Below are 13554 nucleotides of genomic sequence, written 5' to 3'. Positions count from 1 at the left end.
GTGACACAGAGCACAGGACACCCACCCAGTGTCTCAGACACAACATTCAAGGACACCCAGTGTTGTCCTGGTGGTACACTTGGAAGCTTCTCTCCCCCTCAGAAATGCACAGCTCCACGTGGACACACAGCCAGGCATGTCTGTGTGTTTCATCCTAAAGCACACAAGACTCAGACACAATTTTAGATATTGTGACACATTGGGACCACACACAGCTCAAGAACATGGCTAGCAACCTGCCTAAGCCAGCTACACATGGACACGCAACTACACACATCACAGCCCCCAGTCATGCAACCTTGTCGGTGTACACATGTGTGCAAACATACCCTCACCCAGCAGTGGTGATTGTAGAAGCAGGCATGTGACTCCGCACCACACACACAGCACCACCCCTAACCCCCCACATCCCCTCCCAAATGAGGCACTTTGCTTCTTCACAGCTAGAGAGGAAGGCCCCTTCAACACCAGTCTCCTCACTCCCTACACCCTGCATCCCACCTCAGCCCGGGACCTGAGAGACACGGATGTAGGGACAGAGATCAGGGGAGCCAGCTGGAGGAGGGGCTGTGGAGCAGGCCCCACTCAGTCCCTGAGTTCCTGGAGAACCCTTCCCCCAACACACACACCTGCCACCCTGCACAGCACTTGGTCTCAACTCAGCCAACCCCGCCTCCTCTCTCTCCTGAGCCAGCCAGCTGGATGGGGGCTAGGGTTCGGTAGGCTGGGTGGGGCCAGGAGAGTTGACTCCAGAGAAGCCTGGAGCACGACCAGGGGAGGGGACAGGAAAAGGGAGTCTTGGGAGAGGGGCAGAGGCCCAGAGAGGGGGACAGAGACCCCCAAAGGAGTACAGACCCAGAAAGAGAATCAGAAGCCCTGATGCCAGGAGCTGGGGGCTGGAGAGGGTTGCGCGGTGGGTAGGAAAGGAGAGGTGGGGACGGGGCGCACGAGGTCCGAGTGCAAAGGGAGGAACTCCCAGGAATATTGCAGGTTGAGTGTTGGTTTGGGGTAGAGATGTGGAAAGCGGGCAAGAGGAAGTGGACCTACAGATGAGGGAAGGTGGAGGGAGAAACGGAGGAGTCCGGCTTGGGGGTGGCAGGGTGGAGGATATAGCGTTGGCCCCACCCCCAGCTCGCCGCCAGGAAGGCAGAGACAGAACGAGAGAGGTGGACTCTCTCGGGGACGAACTTCCGGAGGCCCGTGGGACTCGATCCCTGCGCCCCCCACCCAGGTCCCTAGACCTTCCAGTCACTGATGTCTCCCGGTCCAGCCCTCCTCTTGGACCCGCCTCCCATCACCCCCTCCCTCGGCCAGAGGCGGGTCTCTATCCTCTAACGGAATCTGTCCTGGGTTTTGTTCTCTCTCAGCCGGTGTCTCTACGCATCTCATCGCGTCTCTGAGTCTCTGTCCCACGTCTCCGTCTCTCGTTGTCCCCTTCTCTGAGTCTCAATTTCCTGTATGCCAGCATTTTCCTCCTCCCCGCTGCCCCCACCGCGTCTCTGTCTTTTGCATCCTGTTTCCCCGGCTCCACATCCCAACTCTCTACCTCTCTGACTCCATGTCTCTTTCTCTGTGTCTTTTTCCCGGATTTGCTGTCTACAGATCTCTGACCCTCTGAGAATTTGTGTCTCTCCCTTCACTCTGGAACCCCGCTCTCCCTCCAGGTCCCCCCACTCTCTCTTGGCCCCAGGTTGGAGGGGCGGGGTGGGGGTGGGGGGCCGCTGCGGCGGGAGCTGTGTGTTCCCAGCGCAAAATAGACTCCTGTTGCCATGGTGACGCGAGCGCGGCCTCGGAGACGCGAAGCTTCAGGCTGGGGGGTGAGGAGGGGGACACCTGATCCGAAAGCAGGGGGCCGGGGCATGACGCCGGTCCCAGGGGGTCCTGGAGGAGAGGGGAGGCTGGGACTCCTAAGTCCCTTGGGAGAGAGGGTGCTGGGCACTCTGACACCGGTTTCTGGGGACTGGTTTTCTGAGAGGGGTCTGTTTTTCAGGTTTGGGGGTCTCTAATTCCTCACTGGAGGCGGGCTGGTTTAGAACTCTGAGGCCTGAGTCCCTGGGGGACTCAGAGGTTGCCTTCTTAGGCTCCCGAGGTTGAGGGGGGTAGGGAACAAGGACTATGAATCAAGGGGCTGAGGGGCCTTGACTGGTGGGAGGGGCGTTCCGTAGAGTCCCCACTTCCAGATTTCCAAAGGGGCTGCAGAATTCTGGGAGCCTCTTGTGGATCCCCTGACTCCTGCGTCTTCGGGGACGCAGGGCCCACTCAGATGAAGCTGTCTGTCCTTCCCATCCGTTCATCTGTTCATCTGAATGCCTGTCTCTTCCTTCCTCCCATTCCCATGTTCCAAGCGCCTCAGTTTCCCCCTCCGCACAGAGTGCGGTCGCGCTCACCTCACTTTCCGGATGCGGGACCCTTGGGGAGTCTGGGGTAGCAGCGGCGCGGGGGGCCAGCTGGGGGAGGCAGAGCTAGCTCGTGTCTGCAGCTGGCCGGGCTAGGCGTGCGCGCGCTGGTGGGGGGCGCGTGCTGGGGAACCCGGCCGGCAGCTCTTTTCCGTGCAGATGTGACACGGCCAGCCCTCGCCTTTGCCTCGAGCCGGCTTGGAGCTGAGAAGAGGCACTTCCCCCTCCCCACCTGCTGGGGACCCCGCTTCCTCCCCTCCCCCAGCCCTCAGCCCCCGGAATACCCCTCAAACCCAAGAATGGTTCGGTCCACAGCCACCTCAATGTTTATTCTGCGAGTCCGGGTCCCACACAGTCTGTGACACTCCGCCCCCTCCCTTTCCCGCTCCTTGAAGTGGCTGGGGGTAGAGCCCCACCTCCAGCGCAGCTCCACCAATAGCCATCCAGCTGCCAGAAGCTCATTTGCATTTCCTGGAACTGCCGCCCAATGGCAAGGCAGCACCTGCCTTCCCACTCAAGGGGCAGTACTCCCGGTGGACTGCACCACTCTTGGGATTCAAGGATGGGGGGAAAGCGCTTCTACCAAGGTCCAGGTGACAGGAGGGAGCTATCCCCTCAAGGCAAGGTGGGAGTTCAGTGGAAGAGAGGGTTCTGGCCTTGGAAGAGGCCAAGCAGTCCGCTGTCTGGAACAGGCTCCTTGATGATCTTCTGAATCTGTAGCCGGAAGACTGGGGTCAGGAACAGTACAGGGTCCCCATCTCCATGGCAGATCCCAGGGACAGTTCTCCACTTTCATCTCCCTTGCCTTCCTGGCAGCAAATGGCCAAACCAACCACTCCCTCTACTCTGAACTTTTCTTGGGGCCTCCCTTTCACTATACCCATCTAGGTTAGCTCCTGATCACCTGCTATCTTGGTCTGCTTAGCTGGCTTGCGCCACTATTGACTTTGTCTTGGGGCTTCTTGTCTACACCTGCTTCTTCCTAAGTCATCTCACCTCTCCCATCCCCCAAACCCCAAATCTAACCCATGTCTTTCCCCTCAACTCCATACTCATTTATCCACTGCCTCTTACATGTCCATCACAACTTGACCCCTGAAACTCGCTGTTTTGTTGCAAGCAGTATACAACATGAGCACAGCTGCTCAAGCTGACAACCTAGAAGCCTTCTGTGGGCTGCCTTCTTCCAAAGTCCCCCACTGCACGTGTCAGCAAACCCCATCATTACCTCCATTAATTAAACAATACAAATAAGTCAAACCTGCATCCCCACTGCCACCACTCTAGCCTCCCTCAGTCCTGATCCCCACCCATATCTACTGGCCACCCAGTACCAAAATGCAGATCTGACATGGCCAGCTACCCTGTGCATGCCCCCATGGCTGCCGCTTACTAAAATCTCTAATCTTCCATGAAGACATGGTCAAGTTCCTCCCAGCCTCCCCTCCTCCACACTCACTCACTGTGCCTTGTTACAGCTCCTGGAATAAGGCAAGTTCAATCTCACCTCCAGGACTTGGCCCCAGGTGGTCCCTTAGCCAGAAAAACTTTCTGCATGACTGGCTGCTCCTCCCCTTTCTGGGCTCTGCTTCCCACCCCCTGTGAGAGAGACCCCTGTTGCTAATTTCTCACACATTCAGTATAGTCCCTTCCCAGCTCCAGACTACAAAGTGTATGGAATACGAACTGGCTTTTGCTGTTGCCCCTAGACTTGTCACAGTGGCTGGCACATAGTAGGTGCTCGATAAAAGATCAACAGAACTGAACTAAGAGGAGGGGAAGGGGCAGAGATCAGAGGGCCAGGAATGTCAAGTTCTAGAATGTCCTGTTATCCTGTAGACAAAGAGTGTGGAGCAGTGGTGACTACCTGGTCAGACCTGGGTACTAGGAAGGCCACTGGGCTGTGTGGTGAAAGGCTGAGCCTGAGTGCCAGAGACGGGGGAGAGGGCTGGCCCCCATCTACATGGCGTCTGCTGGATGGTTCTTTCCTGTATCTGCCTGGTTCGCTCCTGTCTTCATGTCACTCCAAAATCACCTTCTCCCAGACCACCTGATGCAAGCCACTCCCCACTTTCTCTCTCCAGTCCTCACTGCAAGCCATCAGCTTCTGCTCTCATTGATTTATGGAGAGAATTGAGACACGCCCCCCCCCCACCAGGAGGCAGCAGCCTTTAGTGTTCCCGGATGTATATGATCCCGGACTACTATGCAAAGACTGGTGGGTGCATGAGAGGTGGGGGGTTGGGGCCCAGTTACCTCTTTGAACTGGGGGTGGGAGGCGTCACCCACTAGCTGGAGAATGAGCCCTTCACTGGTGGAGAGGAAGGCGCCACTCTGCCTCAGCCGGGCCAGTGCCACCAGCCGGTCCACCTGGCTGCAGGGGAGGGTGTCAGCATGCAGCCCAGACATCCACCTCCTTATTCTTCTTGGGTGTCTTGTCTACACCCTACATGCACCCACCCCTCATGGGACCCTCTCACCTGCGGGAGGTGCAGGCGTCCACCACCACATGGACCTGCAGGCCTCGGTCCAGGAGGTCCAGGGCCGTGTGCTAGGAGCAGAGAGAGGTCAGGGCCAACCTCAGACAAGAACAGGGGTCCTGGGTTAGTGACCGGGGAGCAGGGATGGGGATGAGGGAGGCTTGGACCAGGGTGGGAGACCCCAGGTTACGACTGGATCCCAGGGCAGGGTAGGTACCCCAGGTAGAGTGTTGTCCTGAGTGAGGATTAAGTCCTAGGTCAGGAGGTGGTAATGGGTCAGGAAGGGGGTCCTACCAGGGGATAGAGGGTTCTGAGTTGGGAAGAAACATCCTTTTAGGATGGGGGGTCGGGGGTGGGGGATCCCAGGGGTCAGTCAGGGTCTCACCAGGATGCAGGCCTGTGTCTCTATGCCACAGAGGAGTACAGAGCGCAGCTGGGGCCGTGCGTCCAGCTCCTGCTGCACCACTGGCACCATGCTGAAGCAGGTCTTGGGCAGTGGCTGCAGGCCCTCGGCCCCCAGCTCAGGCACTGTGGGGCCCAGGCCTTGTGGGTACTGCTCTGTCAGCATGGCTGGCACCTCCAGCAGCTGGGCCACCTGTGCCGGGGAGGGGCAACAAAAGCCTGAGCCCAAGGGAGGAGCTGGGGGCCTGCACCCCTGGACTGAGGGAGGAGGGGCTGCACCCTGGGTCTGAGGGAGGAAGGACCTGTACCTTGAGCATTCGGGCGGCCACAGAGACAATCTGGGGGAAGTACATGATATGGCGGAACTTCTCCTGCATGTCACACAGAAATAGTATGGACGATCCTGGGAGGACTCGGCCCAGGCAGGGCCTCACAGCTGCCATGTCCTGAGGGTAGGCAGAGGGGCCAAGGGGTGGGGTCAGGCAGGGACTATGTGTGCCTTCTCTGCACATCCAGGGTCCATGCACTTAAACCTTGAGGGCCCTTCTCACTCTCTTCTTCTCACCTGCAGGCTTTGCATCGACTGTTCCCAGGCCCAGAACACTTTTTTAATGTGTCCTATTCAGCCGGGAGGTCACTTTCTGGGAAGCCCCCTCTTATCCTGCCTACCCCAAGTCTCAGCCTCGCTCCCCGGAGCCCTGGGAAGCCCCCTCCTTCCTGAGACAGCACAGTGCATGGGGATATCTTCCAAGTCCTTAAAGACTGTCTCGCATCTCAGGCTCCAACTGTGACCCTCACCCTGCCCCTGGGGGAAACTGAGGCCTTAGCAGTGATGTGACCTGACCAGGGGCCCACTGTGGGTAACCCAAGGAGCGGGATGTGATTCCTGAGAAAAAAAGCCACATCCTCTCCAGTTGTATCCCTCTCATGGCCTGGGGGGAGCAGCTTCCACTTGGCCTCTGAAGCTCAGTTTACCCAGGTGTGAAGCAGCCAGTCGAACTGCCTTCCGGGGCTCAGAAAGGCTGCTGTGCTGAACAGTGCAGCATTATTCAGCTGTAAAAGGAAGGACATGCTGACACATGCTATATCATGGATGAACCTTAGCCCAATGCTTAATGAGGCCAGTCACTATAGGCCACATGTGTAGGAATCCATGTGTACACAATGTCCGCCATGGTCAAATCTATAGAGAGAGGAAGCAGATTGGTGGGGGTCAGGGGCTGGGAACAGGGCAGGATTGAGGGGTGACTGCCTAATGGGCAGAATTTGCATTTGGGAGGATGGAAATGTCACACAGCATCCTGAAGGTACATAAATGCCACTTAACTGTGTACTTTAAAATGGTAAATTTTATGTTATGTGTATTGTACAATAAGTTTTTAAAAAGGGGGGTGGGGGGAGAAAGCGTGAGCTGGTGGAGACAGCAGCCCAGCAGCCCTTCCCCAGAGGAGGTGCTGAGACCTAGAAGGGCTTCACCCTTGGCTTCACCAAGGTCTTGCAAGAACTGGAGGCCTGCCTGCCTCCCTGTGAGAGCATCTGGAACCCTGGCCCCTGGAATCTCAGCATGTCCCAGTAGTGTTCCTGGGTCCCTGAGTTGCTGCACACCTAGGGGTTTCCATCTGAGATTTTGTTTGCAGCTTCCTCCCCCTCTGCGGGTTCACCCATTTATCCCTTAATTTACTTGGGAAATGGGAGACCCAGTGAAGGGCAGGAGGCTACCACAACTGACCCTCGGGTGAAGCTGTCAAGTGGGGTGGTTCGTACATGCAGGTGTTAATAATTATTCTTTCTATGGAACACATCTACCAATGAAAATGTTCTGTGTGTGACATATCTGGAATTTAAAAACCAGTGGATGGTTGAAATGGAGAATTTTATGCTATGCGAATTTTATCTCAAAAATAATGGGATGGAAATGCCCTCTAAAACAAAACCACACTGAATTAACTGGTTGCTTAACTACAGCTGTGACCCGAGCTGGAGTTAACAGGGAATCCATCTGTCTTGGCAGGGTCAGCAGTTCTCCCAGAGGCAGTGAAGAGAGAGGGGAAACAATCTTTTTGAAAACACAGAGTTGACTCTTACTCCCCTATCTCAGCAACTCTCCTCTCTGTCCTCAGGACTAAGATGTAACCCCTCCGGCAAGAGACTGGGGACCTCAGGGCCTTGGCCCCATGCTGTTCCCTCCCCCCTGGAGTGCTCTTCTCACTCCTACTCATGGTGTTCACTCTTCTGGAGGCAGGAGGGACAGGGCCAGGTCAGGACGAAATGTCCAAAAACCTACAACAAGGTCTGTAGCAGCCAGAAACTTCCTTCAGGCTGGTAGGAGGCCTATGGATAGTTCCTACATGGTAGAGCCATGTGGCCACATTTGTTAAAATAACAGATACACGAGCCTTCTGACCCAGAAAACTTGCTCCTAAGTATCCTGCAGACTTGCTTGTGAAATGAAACAGCTTATTCACTACCGGACTCCTGCAGAACAAGCCAGTAGAAGTCCACCTACACATTCGAAGTTAGGGTACTGTTTCATGAGCTACGGTGTATCTATGCTATAAAATTCTTTGCAGCCAGGAATAATTACAAGCTTTTAAAGTAATTATATGCAAAGGTGGCCAAAAGATGTTAATGTTAATATATATATAAAAAATGGCAGAATAGCGTGTATAGCAATGTTTCCATTTGTGGCCCCCAAAAAGGATGGGAAAAGTGTATGACAATCTATATCTGCACTCTGGCAGGCAGTAAGGAGCAGGGACTTCAGGAAGGGGAATAGGTCACTGAAGGACAACAGAATGTGAAGGAGATCTGATTTTCACTGTGTTCTACTCTGTTCCCTTTGAACTGAGTGTTTAATAGGTTGTGCAGTCAGGGACAAATATAGTATGGTAAGATTCACATAAGATGAGAACCCAGCCAAACCCATCTGTGACGTTAAAGTTATGATAATGGTTATCCTTCATGGACAATGACAAAGGGGTATGGGGGACTTCTAGGGTGTAGAGGATGTTCTGGATTTGGATGCTGTCTATACCAGAGCATTCACTTGGTGAAGTTACTTGATCTGTGAATCTGTGACTTCTATGTTTTCCTGCATATGTGATATTCTTCCATTAAAAGTTTTCAAAGTATAAAATAAAAGAGGAGGCCTCTCTGGCTGCTGTGGCACTGGATTGGAGGCAGAGATCAGGCAGAAAGCTGGGGCTGATGTCCAGTGGGCCAAGGGCGAGGCCCAGGGTACAGTTCAGGCAGCAGGGGCAGAGAGGAGGGAGGCAGGACAGAGAGAATCAGTGGGTGTGTGGGACTGGCTTTGGAGGAAGGATGAAGAAAGAAGACCCCCAGCTTTCTGGTCTGTGTGTGGCAAATCCCAGGGACTAATTGGGGAACTGGACAGAGGAACTGGTTTTTGGCATAAGATGAAAAACTGGGGTGGGTAGTGTGTGTGTGACTGTGAGGAGGTCTGGAGATAGAACTGAGTATGCCGCAAGGGAAAGATGAGTGGGTCCAGAACGGAGCTCTGGGTTGGGGGAGCCCTGGGCCGGAGGAGGAAGGGTGGCCTGAGGTGGGCGGCAACCTGGGGGCGGGCGGGGCTGCTTAGATCCCCTCGTGGCCTCTGCGGACCCAGCCTTGCAGTCCGGACTTCCTGGCTTGTGTGACCTTGGGCAAGTTTCACACTCTGTCAAGAGCCTCAGTTTCCTCCTCGGAGAAATGGAGGTTAAACCCACCCACCCCACGAGGACAATACGAAACTTGGCCCGGGACAAAGGGAGGGCGTGAATAACCCGCAGAGGGTTCCAGTCCTTGGCCAGCCAGTTTTGTAGGGCCCGGGCAGGAGTCCTCGCCCTGGCTGTGTGACATCGGCACAGGACGTCCTGGCAGAGTCTCAGCTTCGCCACCTGAAAGGCGGGAAGGCCGGTCCCACCAGCGCCGAGGAGATGGGAACTTACCCGGAAGACGCTGGGTTCGAGTTCAGCCTCCTCCCCTCAGCAGGTGAGTCCTGGGGTCACTCGCCTCTTCAGGTCCGCCTGCTGGGTTCCAAGGCCCGCTGACCGTTTGGCAGGGTGGTGACACATGGCCCGCCCACCCTGGCCGAGTTGCCTAATCTGCAGTGGCCCAGCTCTGCCCCGACCCTACTCAACCAATCCGCAAGCGCTACTGCTCCGCCTGAGAATATGATTGGCCTTCAGGGGGGGTGGGGTGGGAAGGCAAAGCGTCCGACCAATGGGGAGCCGTAGAGGGCGTGAGTGGCGGGCCTGGGCGGGGCCGTGCGGTGGGTGTGGAGAATGCAGCTCTAATTGGGTAGAGTGGCGACGACCCGCCGTGGGTTACAGACCCGGCTGTCGAGGCCAAGGGAGGGAAGGGCTGCGCCCAGGGCAGGAATGAGCCGGGGATTCGAACCCTGGGCCTTCTATCTGGAGACAGAAACGGAGAGTCCCAGCCACTTTCACGGTTAAAGGCCAATGAAGCCCGGAGCCTAGGTGACCCCAACCCCTACGGCCGCTCAGCCTGTTCATGCAGCCTATTTCCCCATCTTGCAGCGCCTGCCTCCCAGGGGTGGTGTTTCTAGTATTTACACTTTGTGCCTGGAAATGGGGTTGAGAGAAAGAGATGGAGAGAACTTTCCATCTAAACTCCCAGTTCATTGTCTGCCTTTGTTGACCTCTCCACCGTCACCTCTCAACACTCTCCCCCTGCTCGCTCTACTCCAGCCACGCTGCTCCTTCAGGTCCGCCTGCTGGGTTCCAAGGCCCGCTGACCGTTTGGCAGGGTGGTGACACATGGCCCGCCCACCCTGGCCGAGTTGCCTAATCTGCAGTGGCCCAGCTCTGCCCCGACCCTACTCAACCAATCCGCAAGCGCTACTGCTCCGCCTGAGAATATGATTGGCCTTCAGGGGGGGTGGGGTGGGAAGGCAAAGCGTCCGACCAATGGGGAGCCGTAGAGGGCGTGAGTGGCGGGCCTGGGCGGGGCCGTGCGGTGGGTGTGGAGAATGCATCTCAGGGCCTTTACATGGCAGGCTCCTTCTTGTCATTCAAGGCCTTCCTTGACCACCAGTGTCAAATAGCTACTTGGTCAGGTTGCTGTTTTATTTTCTTCACAGTGGTAATTCCAATCTGAAACTGGAAATTTAACTTGCATTTTAAAAGTGTATGAATGTACTCATTGTCAGTCCCCTGAACTGCCCTCCTCCCGTGCGGACTCCACAAAGGCAGGGATCTTATCTGTTTTATTCACTGCTGAGTCCTCAGCACATAGTAGGTGCTCAGTACATTGTGAATAAATGAGATGAGACCGACCAGACATAAGGCAGCGATGAGCCAGGGTGAGACGGGGCTAGAGCGGGGATGCCAGGGGAATGGCTGGGAGGACAGAAGGGAGAAAGTGGGGAAGGAGAGAGCAAGGGGCCCCTGATAGAGGCAGAGGTGAGGCTCTGGGCTGAGGTGGGAGTCTGGGTCATTTTCCCCCGGGGGGTTGCCAGGAAGGGAGTGGAAGGGATGGGGTCTCTGGGGCAGGGGGTTGGAGAGCTGTCATAGGGAGGCCTCTGGTTTGTCCTGGGCCTGGGGTGGCTTGTGACTGGGCATCATAAGGAACTGGTCTCCCATTCCTCAGGGATCCCCTGGGAATGGCAGGTACAAGGCATCTCCCACCTGCCCACCCAGCCCTCCTCAGGAGCCAAGAATCTGTCCCCTCCCCCTAGGGCATGTGGGGTCAGAGGATCATGGAAATGTGGGGCCTGCTTGAGGTCCAGCTGGGACAGGTCATGTGATACTGAGGGACACTCGAAAGTGAGTGCAATGTTATCAAAGAGGTCGAGGGTAGAGGCATCTAGGACAGCAAGGCTCAGGCTGGGGCCAGCATGGGGGTCCTCCGCGGGGGACACAGCATGGGCCACCCCCAAGAAGGGGGATGGGGGTGGCAGGGACGGTCTTTGGGGCGGCGGTCTCTGGGGAGGCACCTCCGGAGACAGGAAGGACAGGGCCAGGTGCTGGGTGGCAGCCTCAATCTTGGCAAACTGCTTGCAGAGAGACAGGCATTAGCTGGATGACTACAAAGAGATCTCCTCCCATTTTTCATCTAAGATGTGATTTGTGCCTTCTCTCCCTCCCCATTTTTCTTCTCTGTGCTAATCTTCCTGCCCCTGGGTCCATTTTTCTCAGGTCTGACAATGCAGTATTTCTGACTCCATTTATAGGGAAGCTCTGACTGGCTGTGAGGGTTGTGTGCTGCACAAGGCAGCACGTCTTGTCTAGCACTACACACACTTTGACATTTACATTTATTATGACCACATTCCAACATACGAAAGTGGAAAATTTCTTAAGGATGCCTTTAAAAAATAATTTCACACAATAGTGTGCTATGAGTTAGCTGTGCATTGGTAACAATGATGCCCTGTGCATTTTGCTTCCTCTTAGCTCTTGAATCTGCCCCCGGGGGCATCTCCAGCAACTCCCATCTGGATGACTGCACTGGTTTCCCCTCAGTAACAGTATGAATGGGTCTCACAAATTGCGATGGGCTGAATTGTATCCCCTGACATTCCCAGGACCTCAAAATGTGATTATATTTGGAAACAGGGTTTTTAAAGAGGTGATTAAGTTTAAATGATGCCATTAACGTTGGGTCCTACCCCAATAAGACTGGTGTTTGGACACGGAGGGAGGAGGACCATGTGAGCACATATTGATCTTGGACTTCTAGCCTCCAGAATTGTGAGAAAGTAAATTTCTGTTGTTCAGGCTGCCCAGTCTGTGGTGTTTGATCACTGCAGTTCTAACAGAGTAATGCCCAAGTATAATGTGACCAAAGACTGCAAGACTCACAATTAGCAGCCCAGGACTCCACTGAGAGAACATTCAAAGAATGGCTAACCTGATGTGAGAGGAATCAGTGAGAGGACAGTGAGAGGAATCAGCATGGTGGTTGGTGGGCGCTGTGAGGGCCTTTGGGGGCAGGAAGTGCTCTGTCACTGGATCTGACTGCTGGTCTGTAGTGTGTGTGTGAATGTGGGGAGGTCTGGAGACAGATTTGGGGGTGCCATGGGAGAAAGATGAATGGGTCCAAAAAGCCCATTCCGTGCCTGAGTGCCCTTCCCTCAGTCATCTGAAGGCTCCTCTGCTCCCTCCCTAGGGCTGTGCTCAGTGCTTCTTCCCCAGTGACTTTACCTAAAATGCCATCTCTCCTCCAGCATGCCCTCCACAGCACTCACCACCTTCTGACATACCATACCATTTTTAAAAATTGAGGTAAAATTCACATAACTTAAAATGAACCATTTTAAAGTGTGCAGTTCAGTGGCATTTACCATATTCATGATGTTCTGCAGCCACCACCCTGTCTAGTTCCAGAACATTTAATCACCCCAGAAGGAGACCCCATAGCTATTAACAATCTCTCCTATCCCCCTCCCCCAGGCCCTGGCATCCACTGTTTTGTTTCCTGTGTCTGTAGGTTTGCCTGTTCCAGTTCCCATGCAGGGAACCCGCCACCTGCGGCCTTTCATGTTGGCTTCTTGCCTTTGGCATCATGTTTCCAAGGTCCATCCATCCGCCTTGTAGCATCATGTGTACCATTTACTTCTTTGTTTTGGCCACCCCTGACCTGCTGGCTCCCCCACCAGACATAAGTCCATAAAGACAGGGAGCTCAGAGGCTATGTTTGCTGATGAGTCTCTGGGCGTGGCATGCAGGAGGTGCTCACTAAGTGCATGCTAAGTGTGGCTGCACCCATCCTGGGGGCCACCTCTCTCTGTTCTGTCTGGGCCTTGTCTTGTCCAAACCCAGGGCTCTGGGCCCTCCCCACACACCCCTCAGCCCATCCTCGGCTCACCTGCAGATCTGGTTGTACAGGAACCTCCTGTGGTTGGGTCTCCTTTTGGGGGGCCGGGTCCGCCGGGGATGCAGGGCACGCATGTGGGCAGCCGCCCCGCTTACAAAGGCACACAGCTTCCTGGAGCTGGGCTCAGATACTCCAGGGACTGCGGGGGCCCCAGGGTGCATGGCCAGGTAATCTCAGGCTAACTTCCCACAGTATTCCTGTTGATCAGAAGGCACCCCTCCAAATCTGTGAGAAAAGAAGGGCAGCCAGGGCTGGGGGCTCAGAGCTGGAGAGGGGGACAAGGAAGGATGGCCTTTGCGAGGGACCTTGGACTCTGGAGGGTAGGGCACAACCTGGGCTGCAGGAGGTAGGGCTGGGGATTATGACCAGGCATCCCTCCCGTGCCCTCCTGGTCCCTACCTCCTGGGAGCAGGACCCTGAGGTTTGTGGGACAGTAG

The 13554-nt window shown here is 55.4% G+C and overlaps 2 protein-coding genes across 3 annotated transcripts in view; both read right to left on the bottom strand.

Annotated features, from left to right (window-relative positions):
* Nucleotides 1-2699: 2699 nt before the first annotated feature.
* Nucleotides 2700-9383, bottom strand: ISOC2 (isochorismatase domain containing 2). Of its 2 annotated transcripts, none has more exons than XR_005651576.1 (6): nucleotides 9226-9383; nucleotides 5587-5724; nucleotides 5262-5471; nucleotides 4877-4975; nucleotides 4653-4770; nucleotides 2700-3110 (listed from the first exon to the last, which is right to left on the bottom strand). XR_005651576.1 is itself a non-coding variant. In XM_039857085.1 (6 exons), exons 2-6 carry the CDS (start codon nucleotides 5719-5721, stop codon nucleotides 3030-3032), a joined length of 615 nt encoding a protein of 204 aa, XP_039713019.1. In that variant the 5' UTR covers nucleotides 5722-5724; nucleotides 9226-9383; the 3' UTR covers nucleotides 2700-3029. The 2 variants fall into 2 exon arrangements, 1 of the variants encoding a protein (XP_039713019.1); XM_039857085.1 differs by having other exon boundaries at nucleotides 4877-4947.
* Nucleotides 9384-10508: 1125 nt separating this feature from the next.
* The window catches only part of CUNH19orf85 (chromosome unknown C19orf85 homolog), a 6576-nt gene continuing 3530 nt past the window's right edge, over nucleotides 10509-13554 (bottom strand). Inside the window, exons 4-5 of the mRNA XM_039857160.1 lie at nucleotides 13109-13234; nucleotides 10509-11291 (exon numbers count right to left, since the gene is read on the bottom strand). Coding sequence (XP_039713094.1) covers nucleotides 10860-11291; nucleotides 13109-13234 — 558 coding nt within the window. The 3' untranslated portion in view covers nucleotides 10509-10859. The remainder of the gene's footprint in view (nucleotides 11292-13108; nucleotides 13235-13554) is intronic.

The sequence above is a fragment of the Pteropus medius genome, unplaced genomic scaffold, assembly GCF_902729225.1.
Source record: "Pteropus medius unplaced genomic scaffold, Ma_sr-lr_union100, whole genome shotgun sequence".
Classification (NCBI taxonomy): Eukaryota; Metazoa; Chordata; class Mammalia; order Chiroptera; family Pteropodidae; genus Pteropus; species Pteropus medius.
The sequence above is the reverse complement of the archived record's forward strand: the minus strand, read 5'-3'. Positions and strand labels throughout refer to the sequence as shown.

Coding starts and splice junctions, on each gene's coding strand:
- ISOC2 (XM_039857085.1), bottom strand. CDS start 5,721: ATGGCAGCTGTGAGGCCCTGCCTGGGCCGAGTCCTCCCAGGATCGTCC. Junction 5,472..5,586: donor TGGCCGCCCGAATGCTCAAG/GTACAGGTCCTT, acceptor TCCCCGGCACAG/GTGGCCCAGCTGCTGGAGGT. Junction 3,111..4,652: donor CCCACCCCCAGTTCAAAGAG/GTAACTGGGCCC, acceptor TTCCGGCTACAG/ATTCAGAAGATCATCAAGGA.